At 43.7% G+C, this 20,240-nt stretch overlaps 1 protein-coding gene, 1 non-coding gene and 2 pseudogenes across 4 annotated transcripts in view; 2 read left to right on the forward strand and 2 right to left on the reverse strand.

Moving 5' to 3' along the window:
* Positions 1-566, forward strand: part of LOC108490836 — a 5,611-nt pseudogene extending 5,045 nt beyond the window's left edge.
* Positions 1-7,737, reverse strand: part of Ddx50 (DExD-box helicase 50) — a 47,314-nt gene extending 39,577 nt beyond the window's left edge. The window contains exons 1-3 of one of the 3 annotated variants that reach the window (XM_008832642.3): positions 7,523-7,708; positions 3,328-3,437; positions 2,692-2,982 (exon numbers count right to left, since the gene is read on the reverse strand). In XM_008832642.3, coding sequence (XP_008830864.1) covers positions 2,692-2,877 — 186 coding nt within the window. In that variant the 5' untranslated portion in view covers positions 2,878-2,982; positions 3,328-3,437; positions 7,523-7,708. Of the gene's footprint in view, positions 1-2,691; positions 2,983-3,327; positions 3,438-7,077; positions 7,159-7,522 lie in introns of all 3 variants that reach the window. The other 2 variants (XM_029563351.1, XM_008832641.3) reach the window with 2 other exon arrangements.
* Positions 7,738-9,399: 1,662 nt separating this feature from the next.
* LOC103733773 lies at positions 9,400-19,643 on the forward strand (annotated as a pseudogene).
* On the reverse strand, positions 18,416-18,551 carry LOC115070273. The gene has a single exon (XR_003849458.1). It is a non-coding gene; the product is annotated as a small nucleolar RNA SNORA70 (small nucleolar RNA).
* Positions 19,644-20,240: the final 597 nt, after the last annotated feature.

Here is a 20,240-nt window from a genome sequence, read left to right on the forward strand (position 1 = left end):
ATAAATTCAGGGGCTGGAGAGATGGCTCGGTGGTTAAGAATACTGGTTGTTTTTGCAGAAGACCCGGGTTCAAATCCCACATGGCAGGTAACAATTGTCTGTAATTCCAGTCCCAGGGGATCTGACAGCCTCTCCTGGCCTCCACAGGCATTGCATGACACGGGTGCACTTACCTACATGCACGCAATACACGCATACACATAATGAAAAAAAAAAAAAAGAAGTAGCCGTCCTCTTTCTGTGCTGATAGTGTTCCAGCAAAATTGGTGAACATTTCTAAAACCCAGAGGACCTTCTGTAAGAAATGTGGCAAGCACCAGCCTCACAAAGAGACATAGCACAAGAAGCTCAAGGACTCTGTGTACACCCAGGGAAACAGCATTATGACAAAAGGCAGAGTGGCTACGGTGGCCAACCTATTTTCTGCAAAAAGGCTAAAACTACGATTGTGCTAAGGCTCGAGTGTGTGAACTCAACTGCAGATCAAAGAGAATTCTGGCTGTTGAGAGAAGCAAGCATTTGCAACTGAGAGGTAGTAAGAAAAGGACCAAATGATCCAGTTCTAAGCTGTTTTTATTATGAAGACAATAAAATCATGGGGTTATATTCACTTAAAAAAAACTATTATTATTGAAAAGAAAGAGAGCCAAGTGTGGTGGTGCACATTTGCAAGTTCAGTACTCAAGAGGAAGAAGCTGGAGAATTACCACAAGTTCTAGGCTGGTATAGTCTACACAGCAAATTCTAGGGCTACAGGTCTCACTTTGTAGTGCTGGCTAAACTCAAATCTGGAGCAACACTCCAGTCTAGGCCTGGTAATGCTACGATTATAGACAGCCATCATGAGGGGCTTCCAAGTTGCTTTTTTCTGAAAACCTAAGTAACCTAATAACTGATAACTTATTACAATACAAACCACTGAACAAAACAGGGAGAGACCTTTTAGCAAAATTCTATCTAAGAATTTAACTATTCTTGGCCAGAGAGATGGCTCTGTGAGTAAAGGTACTTGTTCTGAAAGCCTGGCAACCCAAGTTTCATCCCTGGAATCCATATAAAGGCAGAAGGAAGGAACCAACTCCACAAAGTTGTCCTGTGATCGCCACAAGTGTGCCACGGTATGCACGCCCTCCCCATATATTATGAACACACAATAATAATTTCCTTTTAATTTAAAGGAAATAAATATTATAACAGGTACTAGCCAAAACAATTGATCTAAGCTCACATGGTAGTATACCAGCTGGTATCTCAGTGCCTGGGAGGTGGAGGAAGGAGGATCAAGAGTCCAAAGTCAACCAGGTGTGATGGTGCATGCCTTTGATCCCAGTACTCAGGAGGCAGAGGCAGGTGGATCTCTGTGGTATCGAGGTCAGCCTGGTCTATTCCAGGCCAGCAGGGGCTACAGGGAGAGCCTATCTTTAAAAAAGAAAAAGAGTCCAAAGTCATTCTCAGATACATAGGAAGTTTGAACCCAGCCTGGATACTGTATGAGTCCCTGTCTCAAACAAAGGAATAAATAACAACAAAAAAATAGGTCTAAGAATAAAAATTCTATACTAAATATATTAAGCTCACTATACTTCTCTAAAATTTAACATCCAGAGAAACTCTGTCTTGAAAGAAAGGGGTCAGGAGCGGAAGAAAAAAAAAAAAAAGAGGAGGGAGGAGGGTATAAAAGAAAACAAAAAGGGGCTAGAGAGATGGCTCTCAGTAGTTAAGAGCACAGACTACGGGGTTCAAGTCCCAACACCCAAATGGCGGCTAACAACTGTCCATAACTCCAGTTCCAGGGGATCTAATGCCTTCTTCTGACCTCCACAGGCATTGCACAACATGGGTGCACTTATACACATGCAGGCAATACACTCATACACATAAATTTTTTTAAAAAAAGAAAACAAAATAAAAAGGGCTAGCAAGATGGTTCAGTGGGTAAAGACAGCTCCTACTACAACCTCAAACCTGGAGCCAACATGGGAGCAAAACCAACTCCTGCAAGTTACCCTCTGACCTCCACATACAAATAAGTAATGTTAAAAAAAAAAATGGCAGGCTGGAGAGATGGCTCAGTGGCTAAGAGCACTCACTGCTCTTGCAGAGGACCCAGGTTCAATTCCTAGCACCCACATGGCGGCTATGAACTGAACTCTGGTTCTAGGGGAATCCGAAGCCCTCTTCTGACCTTTGTGGCATTGCACAACACAGGTACACTCACATACATGCAGGTGATACACTCGTACACATAAAATAAAAATAATAAACAGAATATTTTTTTTAAAAAAATGGCAATATGCCAGGCATGGTGGCGCACGCCTTTAATCCCAGCACTCGGGAGGCAGGGGCAGGCGGATCTCTGTGAGTTCAAGGCCAGCCTGGTCTACATAGTGAGTTCCAGGATAGCTGGGGCTACAGAGAGACCCTGTCTCCAAAAGAGCCAACAAAAAAAACAAAAAAAAAAAAAAAAAAAAAAAAAAAAAAAAAGGCAATACAATGAAGAAACAAAGGCCAAACCAAAGAAAAAAAAGGCTCAGGTTTCAGCTATACTGGTTTTCTGGTCCAAAGAATTAGTGTCTAATAGTACTAGACACAAAGTAAGAAATACTACAGAACCAATTCTTATTAGCCAAAGGATCAAATCAGTCTGTATTTCAAAGATAATGTCATATGCAAAATAAATTCTAGCCATACCTCCTCTAGTTTATCACTTGATTTGTGGGTAGAATTTTCTAAGGAAGACACTCTTTTTGATTTTTTTTCATATTCATCAACATCTCCGTTTGGTAGGTCTTTTCTTCTTGATTTATGAGATGTGGAAAACTCATCTGAAAGTCTATTAAGTCCTTCTTCCGTGTCTCCATTTAGCTTTTCTTTCATTTTAGCTTTTTTGGGCTTGGGAGCATCCAAGTCATCTGTAACACCATTTTCTCTTGTTTCTGTTCTCTCATCTGATTCACGATGCCTTGACTTCCTTCTATCATTCTGTGGACAAGAAAGAAACAAAAGGGTCACAGCTCTCTTAAAAAGAGAGCTAAGAAGCTCGGGCATGACTCCCCAACCAGTTAAGCTCAATTTAGTTACACTGAAAAAAATCAACCTGCAAGAAATCCAGACTAATTAATAATGCCGAACTCTGCGCCTTGTCTCTTATTTTTCATGCGCTCTCTTGCATTCTCAAGCCTTGGGTCTCTAGCACATTTCTAATCCCATCATAAGATTTTTAAGGAAGTTAAAATAGCTCCTCCTCAGAAAAAGAATGAAAGTTATAAGATACAAACAAAAACTTCTAATATCTCCAAAATAAACGAAAAAAAATTTATTACCTACCTAGCATTGTGTAATGTTTTCAGCTTATCTTGTTTAAGTCTTCATAACAACCCTATAAGGGAAGTACAGGTCCACAATCCCTTATCCGAAATTCCGATATCCATAAAGCTCTGAAATCCGAAAGTTTTTTTGTAATTTATTTGGAGACAAAAACCTTACCTGATCTCAAGTCATTTGATGGCAAAATTTGCCTATAACTAATGTGAAGCTGTATGTAGTCTGTATTTACCCCATTTAACATTAAGGCTGTAGGTCCCCAACTCTGTTGGATATTATTCTTCTGCTAATCAGCAGCTTCAGAGAAATTCAAAACCCATCTAGCTCAATGATTCTGGATAAGGGATGATGAACCTGTATTATCTTTGCCACTTTACAGATGAAGAAACGAAATTTCCTAGCAGTCAAATATCTTCAGGGATGCTTTGCAAATGGAAGTGCTAGAAATGGAACCCCGCCTGCCTGATCTGAAAACCCATGATCTTTTCACATCACACTTCCTCCAGCAACTTTGTAGGTGTTATTTTTTGTTTCTCATGTAGCCCAGGCTGGCCTTAAACTCCTGACCTTCTTACTACCACCTCCCAAATACAGGGATTAGAAGCATGTACCACCAGATACAGCTCTCTCTGAACCTTGACAACTGCTAGATTGAAAAGTTTGTTAATTTAATTATTATTTATTTATTAAGCTCTATAAAACAAACTGTTACACTTCCATGGAAGGTCAGTAACCCTGGGAAATATTTAAAGATTATTTTTAGGAGCCCAGCATGGTGGCACACACCTTTAGTCCTAGCACTCGGGAGGCAGAGGCAGGCAGAACTCTGTGAAATCAAGGCCAGCCTGGTCTACATAGCAAGTGCCAGGCCAGCTAGTTAAGGTTACAGGGAGGCCCTATTTCAAAAACACCAAAAACAAAAGATTGTTTTTAGGAAACAACAACAAACACCAAGGCACTATTCTGCAACTTCAGTTTTGAAACACCAAATTGGTGATTTTTTTTAAAAAAATTTTATTTTATGTGTATAAGTGTATCGCCTGCATGTGTGTAAGTGCACCCATGTCGTGCAATGCCCTCAGAGATCAGAAGAAAGCATCAGATCCCCTGGAACTGAAGGTACAGATAGTTGTTAACCACCATGTGGGTGTGGGAATCAAACCTGGGTCTTCTGCAAGGGCAGTCAGTGCTCTTAACTGCTGAGCCATCTCTCCAGTCCCAACAAGTCTGTTTTATTTGCAGAACATGAGAAATTAGCACTTTTTCAGAATCTCTTGGTCAAATGTTCAGAATAAATTAGATGGCAGTAATTAATGACACTAAAAACAAGCATCAAAATCTTCACCATGACTGATCCAATTGTTAAAATGCTTTAGCAAGCGATTTTCTCATCCAGAAAATAGTAGGGAAAACTGACCAACACATGAAAATGCCTTGCAATTACATGCTACATTATGTGATCTTTAGTTACCTGCACTAGTCCACAGCTCCCCAACCACTAAGTTCTACATAAAAACAGGATTATTTATAGAGTCAGTCTTGGGGTTTGAATTGCTCCAGGGTCCTGCACTTCAGGGAGAAGATGGAGCAAGGCAAAGTGAGACCTCAAAGTCCAAACCCAGCAACATCCCAAGGTGATGAAATACATTATTCTACATTAGACCTGCAGTGCTTGATACAGTCTCCTTGATTTGCATTACTCTGTATGTCTCCTTATCCTCTGAGCTCTCTCTCTTCCTGAGTGTTTCTTCGTCCTCACCCTTTGGCGGGATACTCAAGTTTTTGCCATTTAATTGCTTCAACACACACTTCCAGACTCTCTTTGCTACCTTCATTCCTAAGAACCTGTATCTCAATTCCCTCTCTCAACGTATCTAATCCAAAATTAGCCTCAGATCAACGCCAGACCTGGCCTAATGCTCCATATTTCTATTAGCCAGTACAAGCTCTGGTTATCTTTAATGGAGGACAATCAACAAGTATAATGTTTCTGAAGACGTTACACTACCAACGTGAAAACTACCAACTTACAAGATCATAGTGAAATGCAAGGACACAAAAAGATATGTGGTCATTTACCTCAAGAATATTGGAAAATATTCAGAATGCACAAAGAAAAACCAACTTTGTAAGGTAGCACATAAAAAAATGCCAATCACAAGCTGGGCATGCTGCCATACCTTTAATCCCAGCACTTGGGAGGTAAAAGCAAGCAGCTGTTAGTTCAAGGCCAGCCTGGTCTACATCGCAAGTTCTAGGCCAGCTACAAGGGGCCTCTCGTCCTCACCCGCCCACACCAAAAAAAGTTAAAAAAACAATCACAAAGATGGCTTTGGAACAAGAAAGGACAATGAGATTACTGTACACTGGAATGGTTAGGGGGGAAAGAACATTAGACCTTGGCAGATAAAGTGTTTATGAGTACAGATGGAAATACAAGCTTTTCAAGAGGATGTAAAATTAAATTAAATTAAAGTTAAAATAATTGCTTGAAGAGTCTACTTAAAACCTACCCTATGTACCCACAGCAATAAAATTCATAGGCTAAGAGAAGAGAAATGGGAGAATGGGAGTTAATGTTTAATGGGCACAGGGCTTCAATTTGGAAAGATGAAAAACTTCTGGAGATGGATAGTGGTGATGCCTGAAGGGTAATTCAAATTATATTTAATGCCACAGAACTATACCCTTAAAATCAACTAAAATTTAGCTTGCGAATGTGGCCCTGATTCAATCCCCAGCACTAAAAATAAAAGTGTTAAGGACTGGAGAGATGGCTCAGCAGTTAAGAGCACTGGCTGCTCTTGCAGAGGACCCAGGTTTGGTTCCCAGCACCCACATGGTAGCTAACAATTGTCCATAACTCCAGTTCCAGGGTATCCAACGCCCTCTTCTGACCTCCGTGGGTACTGCACAACATGGGTGCACTTATATACACGGACACAATACATTCATACACAAAAAATTAAAATAATAAAAAAAAATTTTGGTCATTTTGAGACAGAGTTTCCCTGTAGTACCAACTGGCCTGGAACTCACTATGTAGACCAGGTGGGCCTTGAACTCACAGAGATCCTCCTGCCTCTGCCTCCCGAGTGCTGGGATTAAAGGCATGCACCACCACACCCAGCTTAAAATATTTTAAATTAAAATAAAAGTGTTAAAATGTTAATATTCCCACCAGCACTGAGGAGGCAGAGGCAGGTGGATTTCTGAGTTCCAGGCCAACCTGTTCTACATGAAACCCTTTCTCATAAAGAAAAACCAAAAAGTGTATTTTAAATTTTGTATATTTGGCCACAATAACAGAAAAATTGGGGTTTGGAATACAGTACAGTACTGAGCATTTGTCAGGCATGCCAGTGGCCCCAGTTCAACCCCCATTAGAAGGGACGGAGGGAGGGAAGGAAAGTTTACCTTGGTGGTAAGTTGAAGTGGTATTTTCTGCTAACACTATACACAACAAATATTTTTATCAAATGTCAGCTTTCGTATAATGTCATTTTTACCCTCCTCACGTCTTCTCTCCAGGTCAAATTTCTCCAGTCAAACTTTTACCCATGAATTTTCTTAGCACCTTGAAATTATTTGGTGATTCTCTCCCCCCCCCCCTTTCTCTTTTTCGCATGATGGTTGGGTAGAGCCTCTAGAAGCTCGTCTACAAGCTCCTGGCGGGCAGGGACCATCCTGCATACTTAGTTTAAGATCCTTGGTACTAAGCAGAGTTTGGCACAAATCAGGCTCAATAAATACCTGTGGATTGAAGCTGACCACCTCCGACATCCATCACAGTCCAATCCTGGCCACCCTGGCTGTGACACTTCTCCCTAAACCCTAGGAGCCCATCATGGAGGTCTGTAAGCCTAGGATCGCGCTCCCAAGTCTGTGGCACCCAGGACGCGGCTCAGAGGAGCATCGCAGACAAGGCCATCACCGTTCTCATAATCTTCAAACGGAAGATGAAGCCAGCCGGCGGTGACCGGCTGGAGCCTGCCCATCTCCGTAGAGGGATCCAGGCCCCGCGGGAAGCCTCGGCCCGCCCTCCCAGGACGGGAGTGTGGGCAAGGGGACCGCCCCGAGCGCCCCGGGAGGGCCGAGCTGCGCTACGATGCTCTCGGTCCTGACAGGCCGTCCGCCCCGGGGACCTCCCCTCCCCGCCCCAGCCGCGCCCGGAGGAGGGCGCCCGGCCGCAGCGCACCTTTTGCCTGTCCTTCCTCTGGCTCTCGGACTCTTCCAGGGGTGCCTCGAGCTCCATTATGTCCCCCCAGAGAAGTTTCCCCGGCATCACTGGCCGCCGCCACCTCCCTCAAGGCGCGGTGGCCACAACCACCCACGGCCAGCCACAGCGTGAAAGGAAGCGGGGGCAGGGCGGCCGCCTGGCCAGAGCTGTGCGTCACTTCCGGGCCACGCACCGCACAGCGGGAGAACACCATCCCGAATACTCCGGGAGGAAAAGCTTCGCTGGAAGCCGCAGGCTCCGTAGCCAATGAAACGCGAGAGTCCCCCGACCGACCCGCCCTCGCTCGTAGGTGACTGGCTTTTCCAGGACAGCCCTGGCCAATCTCCAGGAAGGACGCGAGCGCCATGAAGGAACACCGAGCATTCCAGGCGTCGCCCCTTCCCCCTCCGAACGCTTTCTCCTCGGCGGGGCTCCTCCCAGCATGCGCCGCGGCGCCCGGTACGCCCCTCCACGGCGCTGAGGGAAAGGGCTGGCTAGTGGGCTAACCCAGAGTGAAGTGCATGGGAGCGCCACGCGCCGTCCAGCCATTCGCCGCCGGAAGCTGCAGCCCTTCGCTCCGCCCACTGCGGGGGGGGGGCGTCAATGTGTAACGGCTGCTTGCGAGGCCGTCGGGGGAGTTAGAGCTGAGGCTTCCCGGGGTCCCGGGAGGGTCAGAGGAGTTGGAACTGGGTCAGCCATTGCTTCGTTTTGGTTCTCACGCTCTTCACCGGAAACAACACCCACCGGAGAAAGGAATTGACTTGTCTGAAGTCACAGTCAGTGGCAGACGCAGGACCAGAAAAATGGTCCGAATCCAACGTGGGCACACCAGCCCGAAAGCTTCAGTGCACAGTTTAAGGGGAATTGCTCTTGAAGTAACCCACGTTTCTGTTAGAACAAAGCCTGTGTCGCTGGCAGATGATGCATGGCTAATAAATGCATTCATTTTTCCTGAGGATTAACGGCCTCTGAATCCCACTAGAAAAGACTAGCGAGTTGACTTTGTGTGTGTGTGCGCGCGTGTGTGTGCACGGAGTTCAGTCTCCGGTACCTGGCAAGCCTGCTACCAATTGAACTCCAGCCCCAGCCTTTAGGGCTATTTATTTGATGACTTCGTCATTCAGCCACTCGCCTGTTTTCCTCCCTGGACACCAAATTAAGATGTAGGTGCAGGGGCATTTCACAGGACAGGGTCTAGCACAGCAACCTTGTAACAAGAGCCCCAAACATGTTTGTCAACAAGGTCAAGAATGGCTCTATGTCTTGAGTTGGAGGATTAGTCTTGAATAATTGGAATCATATTAAGTTTGTGATTGCTTCAGGACTTCTGTGTAATTATGGATTGACCTGAAATCAATGGCTGTTTGTTTGAATGTAACTATAGATTCAACACAACACCAATTGTATTCAACTAATGATAGTAGAGGAATGCTTTCTTGGGTTATATGAATAGTTACCCATCTCTACATCTGCTTTTCTAAATCTATTTATCCTCTTGTCCCACACCCACTTCTACCATGGTAGTCATTGTGTTCCTACAAGACTATGATAATGTACAGAAAAAGAGGCAGGCAAACCTCTGAGTTCAAGGCCAGCCTGGTCTACATAGCGAGTTCCAGGCCAGTTGGGGCTACAGGATACCCTGTCAAAAAAAAAAAAAAAAAAAAAAAGGAAAAGAAATGCGGATAAAAGGAACAGGCTAGTAGCTTGTATTTGAAGGTCACACAAACTAAAGTTTTACCTTTCCCGAACTTAATTTTTGGCATTCATTTGAATACCCAAGCTTCTAATTGCCAGCCTGAAAAACAAAAGGGCTAGACCGTTCTATACTTCCTACACAAGTGACTATTTCCACAATGACTTGGTGAGTGAAATGCTTTCTAAGCCCTAAACTGACTGAATCAGTTCTCTGACCTCTGTCTATGCTAGATGGAAAGGGCAAGCTTAAACCTACACAAGTAAATTGCCCAAGAGCTGAGCATACGCAGATATCACTTTAGCCTACTCAATTAGAGAACATGGGAATGGGAACTATAGTTTTCATTTAAAATTCAAAAGATGTATGTCTGCTGATGAGTTTGGGGATCTAAGGAGCAGCATATCACATGAATTAAAGCAGACAGTGTACTGTTTACTTTTCTCATTACTGTGAGAAAATACCTGGCAAGAAGCCACTTAAGGGTTTATTGGGCTTCTAGTTCCAGGGTCCAGCCCACTGTGGCAGGGAAGTCCTGGCAGCAGGGACATGGGGAAGCTGATCACACTGTATTCACAAGCAGAGAGAGATGAATACTAGCACTTAGCTAGCTTTCTCCTTTTTATTCAGTCTGGAAGTTAAGGTCAATCTCCCTACCCCAATTAACCTAATCTAGAAATTCACCTCAAAGACATGTCCAGAGATTTGTCTCCAAGGTGATTCTAGATCCTGTCAAGTAGACCACCAGTATAAACCATAGCATTTCCAGCATTTGTCAACTCGACACCCAAACGTATCACTTCTAAACCATAATCTTTTCTAAAACTTGTCCCTAGAAACTCATGGCCATATAATGCAAAAATGCATTCAGTCCAACTTCAAAAGTCCCATAATGTTTAATAAAGCAATCTCTTAATAAAAACAAGTTACATCAATATATAATGGCACAGAATGAATACTTCCATTACAAGGCAAGGCCAAAACCCAGCAGGGCAAACACTGCCAAATCCTGCAGCTCTGTGCGTGGCATCTGGGACTAATGATGGAGTCATCTGAGCTCCAAATATCTTAAGTAGCCCCAATCCCGCCAGCTCTGCTGTCTGCAGCATAACAGCTTCCCTCCCTCTCTCTCTCTCTCTCTCTCTCTCTCTCTCTCTCTCTCTCTCTTTGGCTGCACTCTTTCCTCAGCAGATGTTTCATGGTTCTGGCATCTCAAACAACCTGAAGTCTCCTTTACAACTTAGTCTTCACCTTCGTATCTTCATGCAGTGGCCTCTCAGAGGTTCCATGCAGGGAATCAAATGCTGCCACACATTGCCTAGTCTCAGGGCTCTCTGGACCTTTGGTGAAAAACTCCATGAACCCCTCAATCTTCCATCTTTCATGCCTGCAAAACAAGTACTGCGGGGATAACACTGCCACGGTCTACTGCCAGCTCCAGATGAAGTTGTCTACCTTAGATATAGTTGAAGAGCCTCTATGTTCTATCCCAGAGAAACACTTCCCCAGGCAGTTGCTTTCTAGAAACGGAGACTCCCTTTGCCATTCCAAGTTTAGGCTGCCCTTTCAAATGAATTCTCATTTTCAGTACTTGGATCCTTTGATGGGGTGGTGGCTAGTCCTCAGAGCCCCTTTCCTGTCGTCCCAGTGCAGAGGTTTCTATTTAGCAAGTGCATTGGCTGCAACTTTTTTCCTTGACAAACTGCACACCTTTTACCTTCCTGCCTGACTTGTTGCTCTTTTTTTTACAGTAGACCTGGGTAAGAGTGATGAGCAATAACCATAATACAGCCTGAAAACCATCTTGCATTGACCTTTCCTTCGCCAAATAAGTTAGTTCATTACTGTATTTCAGCCTCACTCAGGTTCTCAGGACACAGGTAGAATGCAGCCAGGTGTTTTTTGTTTTTTGTTTTTTTTTGCCAAAGTCACACAGATGGCCTCTATCCCAGCTCCTGCTGGAGTACTGGTTCCCCTCTGAAACTTCATGAGGGTAGGCATGGCTTCCACAGTTAGCATTTCACTCAACCTTGTGGTCTTCAAAACTCCTACCAGAACAGCTCATTAAGTTCTGCTTATAGTATTGAAGGACTTTTCTAGCCCAAAGTCCCAAACTGTTCTATATTCCTCCACAAACTGGTTCCAAAAGTCTAAGAATCATATGGTCGGATATGGTCAGCCTTATCACAATGACCCTATGCTTTGTACCAATTTTCTGTATTAGTTACTTTTCTCATTGCTGTGACAAAATACCTGACAAGCAGCTGGGCATGGCAGAGGCAGGCAAGCCTCTGTGAGTTTGAGGCTAGCCTGGTCTACCCAGTGAAAACCAGGGTCGCTGGGGCTACAAGAGACCCTGTCTCAAGAAAAACCAAAAAAAGAGACAAAAACCTGACAAGCCACTTAAGAAAGGATTTATTTTGGCTCATGGTTCAAGAGTACAGTCTACCATGGGAGCAGGAGCATGAGGAAGGCTAGACATGCCCAGAGATCTTTATCCAAGGTGATTCTAGATCCTGTCAAGTTGACCAAATATAAACAAATCATCATGGGCATTACTTCAAAATATAATCCTAAATTTAGGGGGTCAAATAATCACCTGCTCCAGCCTTCCTAGTAGCTAGAACCTCAGGTATGGGCCATGGTGTCTGGTTCCAAAATGTAATTTTATCAGAAAATCTTTATTTTCCTATTTTTTTGTTGTTTTGAGACAGGATCTGGCCTAGAACTTGATATGTAGATCATGCTGGTCTCAAACTCAGAGATCTGCTTGCCTTTGTCTCCTGAGTACTGATAGTAAAGCTGTGCACTACCACACCTGGCTTTAGTTTTTTACATTTATTTTGGGGGCAGAAGTGGGTTCTCTTTTACCTTGTGCAATCTGGGGATCAAATTCAAGTTGTCAGAAATGGCAGCAGGAGTCTTTACCAACTGAGCCATCTTGCCAACTCTATTTTCAAATATCTTAAGAGGGTCACACATATAATTTATTTTGCAAAACTTAAAGGATCTTTATCTAATTCTCTATTCCAAGGTTCTATAAAAAATGTCCTTGCCTTTGGCCTCAGCTTACTAAATTCTGTGACTTTGAAGATATAAAAACAAGGTGACTATTTCTAAACTTGCCACTCAGGGTATTTCCAAAATTACAGGGTTAGATTTTTAGTGCATAATTAGAAATTAGAAGACTAAAGGAGCCATGAAAATGCATGTAGCATTTTGCAGGTGGATTTCAAAATTTTATGACATGAGGAGAGAAAACACTGTTAAATGGTATGGAGTGGAATAACTTAAGGATTGGTTATATGTGGATAGACGCATTAAGGACAGAGTGAGTGTTGGGAGTGCTGAGATGAGAAAAGCAAGAAGCTATTAGCTCTGCAAGCTTCACCAGGTTAACTCTAAAATCTGTTCCTAGCAAAGCAGGGCACTAATGCTGGAGTGCAGGAAATGGATTGGCAAATACAGCAGTGCTACAGGAACCAGACAGGATTGCTCACACTCACCTGAGGGTTTTTGTTTTGACTTTTAGATGGTTTAAAAGGATTTTATTATGCATATGAGTGTTTTGCCTGAATGTATGTACGTGTACTACATGTGTGCAGTGCATGTGGAGGCCAGAAGAAAGCATTGGATTGGATCCCCTGGAACTGGTTGTGAACCCGTGTTAGGGTCTCCCTGTAGCCACAACTGGCCTGGAACTCGCTATGTAGACCAGGCTGGCCTTGAACTGGCAGAGATCCTCCTGCCTCTGCCTCCCAAGTGCTGGGATTAAAAGCGTGCCCAACCATGCCTGGCTAGCAGCAGGCACTCATAACCACTATCTTCCCTGCCCATTTTGGCTTTTTGAGGCAATGTCATGTTACCTAGGCTGGTATTGAATTTAATTATGTAGCTGAGGCTCGCCTTGAACTCCTGAGCCTTCTGCCTTAGCCTCCTGAGTCCTGGGATTACAAGCATGTGCCACTATGCCCCTGACTAGCCTGAGTTTGTTGTTGTCGTTGTTTTGTTTTTGAGACAGGGTCTCCCTGTAGCCCTGGCTGGCCTGGAACTCATTATATAAACCAGGCTGGCCTTAGTCTCACAGAGATTTGCTTGCCTCTGCCTCATGAGGGATGGGTTTAAAGGCATGAGCCACCACAGCCTTGCCAAGATTTTTTACTCCATTGGAAAAGAGATGTCTTTGAACACATTTAGCACATGTATGCTTATGTATGTAGCTAGCTCATAATTCAAAGTATTGTGATGGTTTTTTAGATATTTAACTTAATGGAGGGAAGCCTCACTCTCTCTTTAGTCAGTTGCTTTGTGGGTGTTTTTTCTAATTTAAACCATTTTTTTTTTTTTTGTCGTTGTTGTTGTTTTGTTTTTTTAAGTCCTTTTGAGACAGGGTTTCCCTGTAGCCCCTGCTGGCCTGGAACGCGCTATGTAGACCACAAACCCACAGAGATCCCCCTGCCTCTGCCTCCTGAGTGCTGGGACTAAAGGTGTGTGCCACTATGCCTGGCTTCTAATTTATACTTTTAAGTGCACATTTGTGTTTGGAGTTTGTGGTACAGGTGCACTCAGAAGCAAAAAAAAAAAAAGGGTGTAAGATTCCCTGGGAACCAAGCTCAGGTCCTCTCCAAGATCAGTACAGCACTCCAGGAGGCAGAGGCAGAGGCAGGTAGATCTCTGTGAGTTTCAGGCGAGCCTAGTCTACATTGTGAGTTGCAGGCATAAAAATTTTGCAAAGCATGGGGACATATGCCTTTAATCCCAGCACTAAGGACGCAGGAGCAAGGCTCTCTGTTAGTTCAAGACCAGCATGGTCAATGTAGAGAATTTCAGGCCAACCAGGGCTGCACAGGAAGACCTGTCTTAAAAACAACAAACAAAAATCAGAGCAGTACACATTTTTAATCAATGAACCATTTCTCCAGCCCCACTCTCTGGGTGTTTTGATTCAGTTTGTAGGAGGGCTTCAGAGTCAACATCAGTCAACCCAGAAGAGGGCACCATTACCCAAGAAATATTGGGAATCCACTTGAGCTGGCGAAGCTGCTTCTAAGGTTTCAGAAATGCTATGTGAGAGGCTGAAGTTTGTCCATGGCACCCCATTCTTAGATCTTCCTCACCCCTGGTAGGTAATGAGCTCTCATTCTTCCCTACAAGCTCCCCATGAAGGTATATCTTCAGATAAGCTCTCAGAACGCAGTTGTCTTATTTGCACAAGCTCTCTCCATTGTTTTCCCCAATGGATCTGACATTTTGAAATACTGTGTTTGGTAAATTGCATTTAGTAAGAAGATTCATTATTTATGAATAAGATGAATACGCAGCTTGACAGTACCACACCAGCATGAGATTATATTACTGATCTGATTTAATTTCAACCACTGACAGTTTTTAAAAAAGATTAAAGCTGGTCATGGTGGCACATACCTTTAGTGCCAGCCCTTGGGAGGTAGAGGCAGGCAGATCTCTGTGAGTTGTAGGCCAGCTTGGTCTACATAGTAAGTTCCAGGCCAGCTGAGGCTACAAGGAGACCCTGTCTCAAAAAGACCAAAAAAAAAAAAAAAAAAAGTGCATGTGTGATGTGGGGTGTGTACATTCCATGAAATGCATGTAGAGGTCAGAGGAGAGCATTGTAGAGTCCGATTTCCTATCTTTAAAAAATTATTTTAATTATGTTTGTATCTATATATGTGCACGAGTATAGATGCTCACAGAGGCTACAGGAGGGGTGTTGGAAACCTTGGAGCTGGAATTACAGGCAGTTGTGAGCTGCCCAATGTGGATGCTGGGACCCAAACTAAGGCAGTACACAATCTTAACCACTGAGCCCTTGCTCCTTCTAGGGATGGAAACTCAGGACCTCAGGCTTACACAGCAAGCTTTATAACTAAACCATCTCATTGATGTTTTAGTTTTAAAAAGAATGAAGCAAAAGAATTATGTAATTTCTGTACAAAATTTTGAACTATGGAAAATAGCTATCAGAAAACTCAGTTTGAGGATTTCTAGTCTGAAATCTCAGATGAGTGAGAATGAACAGTACCTGACATTGTGTGAATGTCTACCCAGGCTGCCCCACCTTTTGGTGTCTCTGGGAACACACTGGATGAAAACTCATCTTAGGCAACACATAAAATAACCAAATACTAGGGCCTGGAGAGATGGCTCAGCAGTTAAGAACACTGGCTGTTCTTGCAGAAGACCCGGGTTCGAATCCCAGAACCCACATGACAGTTAACAACTGTCCTTCACTCGTTCCAGGGGATCTGACAGCCTCTGCTGTCCTCCGAGGGCATTGCACAACATGGGTGCACTTACCTACATGCAGGCAATACATGCATACACATAAAAATAAATAAAATATTTTTTTAAAAAATAGACAAACACTAATGAAAGCTGATGGGTAAGAACAAAAGGTCTGTGTATACTTTTCATATCCATCACCAAAGATAAGGAAAAAAGTTCTTACATAATCTAACTATACAGTACTCAATTCAAAGTCTTAAAGTCGTTGAGCAGGTCCCATGTTTGCACTAATGTAATAAGAAAGTGAACAAGCCAGGCATGGTGGTGCACACATTTAATCCCAACACTGAGGAGGTAGAGGCAAGCGGATCTCTATGAGTTCAAGTCCAGCCTGATTGATATCTGGTTCAGTGGGAGTTGTTGCAATTCTCAGTAGGTTCTCAAGGTGTTTATCAGATATTTTGGATCTAATTTTATTCTTACTGCGCTTCATTCTTAAAAATAGTTGCTCAAAGCTGGGCGTGGTAGCACACGCCTGTAGTCCCAGCACTTGGGAGGCAGAGGCAGGCGGATCTCTGTGAGTTCAAGGCCAGCCTGGTCTACATAGTGAGTTCTAGGACAGCTGGGGCTACAGGGAGACCCTGCTTCAAAAAGACAAAAAAAAAAAAAAAAAAAAAAAAAAAGCCCCCGGGATAGTGGTGATTCGTTTAGTCCCAGCACTTGGGAGACAGAGGCAGGTAGATCTCTGTTTGAGGCCAGTGTGGTTTATATAGTGAGTTCCAGGCCAGGTGGGGCTACATGGAAACTGTCTCAAAAACGAAACAAAAAAAGTAACTGGCTGGGGCTGGAGAGATGGGTATGGTTTCCATGACCCACATGGTGGCTGTCCTAGTCTGATTCTTCATTACTGTGACAAAATACTCTGACCAATACCAGCTTGGGGAGGAAATTTAGCTTAAATCTCCCCGGTCACAATTCATCAGGGATCCTAAGGTAGGAACTCAGGGTAGGAACCCAGAGGCAGGAGCTGGAGCACAGGCCATGGGAGGAATGCTGCTTACTGGCTTACTCCCCTGTCCTCCGCTCAGCCTGCTTTTTATGCAACACAGGCCCACCTGCCCAGGGGTGGCACCACCCACAGTGGGCTGGGCCCTCCCACATCACTCAACAATCAAGAAGGTGCTCCATGGACATGGCCACAGGCCAGTCCAATGAAGAAAATTCCCCAATTGAGGCTCCCTCAACTCAGGTGTGTCAAGTTGACACTAAAGCTATCCAGCACAGTGGCTAGCATCTGACCTTAACTTGAAATCTGTTTTAAAGTCTTGCATCATACAAAGCAAGACTATGCATTTTTCACTGTTCACAACACCATGTTTAGCCAACATGTCAAAATGCATGAAATTGTTTGCCTTGATTTGAGCTTACCATAACTTCAGTTTCATTTGGAACGCTGTTATGATTTGAAACATTGCATTGATAAGTTAGTTTTAACCATACGATAAATGTTTAACTCATTTAAATGAGTGGTTAAATCTACTAAAATGCTAATTTTGTAAGGCAATTTCCATCAAGTTCTGACACAGATTTTGTATCTGTGTGTGCGTGTGTGCCCCACACACATCAGGACAGAAGATAATTTGTAGGAACAGATTCTCTCCTTCCACCATATGGGTCCTAGGGATAGAACTCAAGGCCTCAGGCCTGGTAGCAAGTGCTTTTACCTGCTGATGAAAATGAAAACATACAGTAAATGTAAGCTTTCGGTGGCAATTGCACCACATTCTATTTTACAAGTCTGTGTCTTTTACCTACCATCACCGGGCACCATCAGTAACTATACTGGGTATATTGATATTGGACAAAGAAAATTGCTTGAACAGGTTTTTTTTCTGTTTTGTATAAATCTACTTAGTTGTATCTTTTACTGGCTCTAAAGAAGCCATTTCATCCATAAAATTATCAATACATCTAAGAAAAATAGCAAGTTGAGTCATTTGTTCCATCAGTGCTGACATCCATGCCAAATCATAAGATTTGAAATGAGCCCTTCAACTTACTTTCTTTTATTAGTAAATGATTTTGATTTCATTGCTATTAAATATGTTAGCATGTAACTAGTTTTTACAAGAGAATATGTTGTAACAATTTTTTGTTGTTGTTGAGATACTTTTTTCAGTTCCACTACTTTGTCTTACAACACAGTCCAAATTTGGCAACATGTCTTTGCATATAATACCTTCACAAATTATAGTCTTTAGCCAGGCAAGGCAGACAGGTGGATTTCTGTGAGATCGAGACCAGCCTGGTCTACCAAGTGAATTCCAGGCCAGCTGGGGCTACAGGGAAACCCTGTCTCAAAAAAACAAACACAAAAACAAAATCAAATGATAATCTCGGAAAATTTGCACAAATTCTCTACAAATTAAGCAGAATGTCTATTTGCCTCAACAAAAAAGTAATAATTTGTTCATTTGTTGTTTTTGCTGAACAATCTACCTTCATTTTTCTTTTGAGTTCTTTTTTTTAATTGGACGTGAAATAATTAGTGAACATGATTGGTGGGCTTGGGGTTCCCTACAGCATGAGTCCTTGGGAGTGCAGGGCCCAGCACTTGTCCAGGAGACGGTTGGGATATATTTGAACTGCAGCCATCGGGGATAAGTCGCTTCTCTGATGCCAGGTCTTCAGATTCACCTGCATTAAACTTGGTGAAGCCTCACTTCCTTCAGATGTGGTGGCCAAGGAACTTGAACTTGGCCCCGTGCAGATCCTTAATCACATATTCCTTATTCTGCAGTTTGGTGTCAACTGATATGATGATGTAGTCAGTGTGAACCCTAGCCACTGTGCCCCAAGGCTTCCCAAAGGAACCCACATACATATCTGGACTGGGGACAGCATGAGATTAGAGACATGAATAGATGTCAGAAAACTGTCTTCAAGGTCCCTTAGGGCCACTGATACATGCAACAGGCTGCATACACTACCAAGGAGGCTGCTGCTTGCAGCCACTGCACTCCAGACCCCAGGAGGAAAAGAACCTGCTCAGTCTGTTTTCTTTTGCCATACTATAGAAGCCATGCTGGCTTTAAAAACTATCCCTTTTCCTGGGTAGCAGCTTGGAGGCCGCATGATGCCTGAAGTTATGTAAAAGATGTAAACCAGCAGGAGTCTATCAGAGCTCTGGCAGCCTTTCTCAAAAAGGCCAGGAAGCTGAAAGTCTTGGAATGGGTGGACACAGTCAAATTGGCCAAACATAAAGAGCTTGCACCCTATGATAACTGGTTCTACATATGAGCTGCTTCGGGGCAGTGCTGGGGTTGGCTCTATGACCAAGATTTACGGTGTGTGCTGGATAGCTTTAGTGTCAACTTGACACACCTGGGTTGAGGGAGCCTCAATTGGGGAACTGCTTTCATTGGACTGGCCTGTGGCCATATCTGTGAGGCATCTTCTTGATTGTTGAGCGATGTGGGAGGGCCCAGCCCACTGTGGGTGGTGCCACCCCTGGGCAGGTGGGCCTGTGTTGCATAAGAAAGCAGGCTGAGCAGAGGCCAGAGGAGCAAGCCAGTAAGCAAAGTTCCTCCATGACCTGTACTTCAGCTCCTGCCTCCAGGTTACTGCCCTGAGTTCCTACATTCAGCTCCCTGATGAACTGTGACCTGGGAGGTGTAAGATAACATAAACCCTTTCCTCCCCATGTTGGTGTTGGTCAGAGTATTTTATCACAGCAACGGAGAAACAAACTAAGACATAGTTTCCTTACTTGTCCTGTCTGTTTCGTGTTCTATGTGCTTTTTGTACCTGTAAGGGTTTGTCTTTCCTTAATTTATGGAAATTTTCTTCTATAAGTGATGATCAATGCAACCTGGGACATGTAAGCTGAATAAACCCCTTCCTCCCCAAGCTGGTATTGGTCAGAGTATTTTGTCACAGCAATGAAGAAACAAACTAGGACATGGTGGATGTCAGAGAAATGGTATCAGACCCTGTCACTTCAGCAGAGGCTCCAAGACTGTGGCCCACTGGGTCCTCCAAGCCTTGGAGGGATTGAAAATGGTGGAAAAGGACCAAGATGGTCCCTAACACCTCAGGGACAGAGAGATCGGGACAGAATCATGGGACAGGTGGCAGGCAGCTGCCAACAAGAAGCATTAGAACAAAGGATGCTGGGTTAATAAATTGTCTCATTCGTAAAAATAATAATAATAATAATAATAATGATAATAAAAGCTAGGTGTGATGGTGTTCACCTTTAATCCTAGCACTCCAGAGTCACAGGCAGACAGATCTCTGAGATCAAGGCCAAACTGGTCTACACAGCAAATTTCAGGCCAGCTGGGGCTACAGGGAAAACCCTGTCTGAAAAAAAAAACAAAAAGAACTGGAGAGATGCTCAGCATTTAAGAGCACTGGCTGCTTTTGCAGAGGACCCAGGTTTGGTTCCCAGTGCTCACATGGCAGCTAATAACTCTGTAACTGCAGTTCCAGAAGATCCAATGCCCTCTTCTGACCTCTGTGGGCATTGCATGACATGGGTAAACTTATATGCAGGCAATACACTCAAATACATAAAATAAAAAATAAAAAACAAAAAAAAAAACCATATCACTGGAGGGGCTGGGAGAGATGGTAAGATAGCTTCGGTTTCCAGCACCCACATGGTGGCTAACACCTGTCGTTAACTCCATTTCCAGGGGATCTGATGCACTCTTCTGGCCTCCGCAGACACCAAATAAGTCACTGGTAATGAGT

The sequence above is a fragment of the Nannospalax galili genome, unplaced genomic scaffold (assembly GCF_000622305.1).
Source record: "Nannospalax galili isolate Female #2095 unplaced genomic scaffold, S.galili_v1.0 scaffold156, whole genome shotgun sequence".
NCBI lineage: Eukaryota > Metazoa > Chordata > Mammalia > Rodentia > Spalacidae > Nannospalax > Nannospalax galili.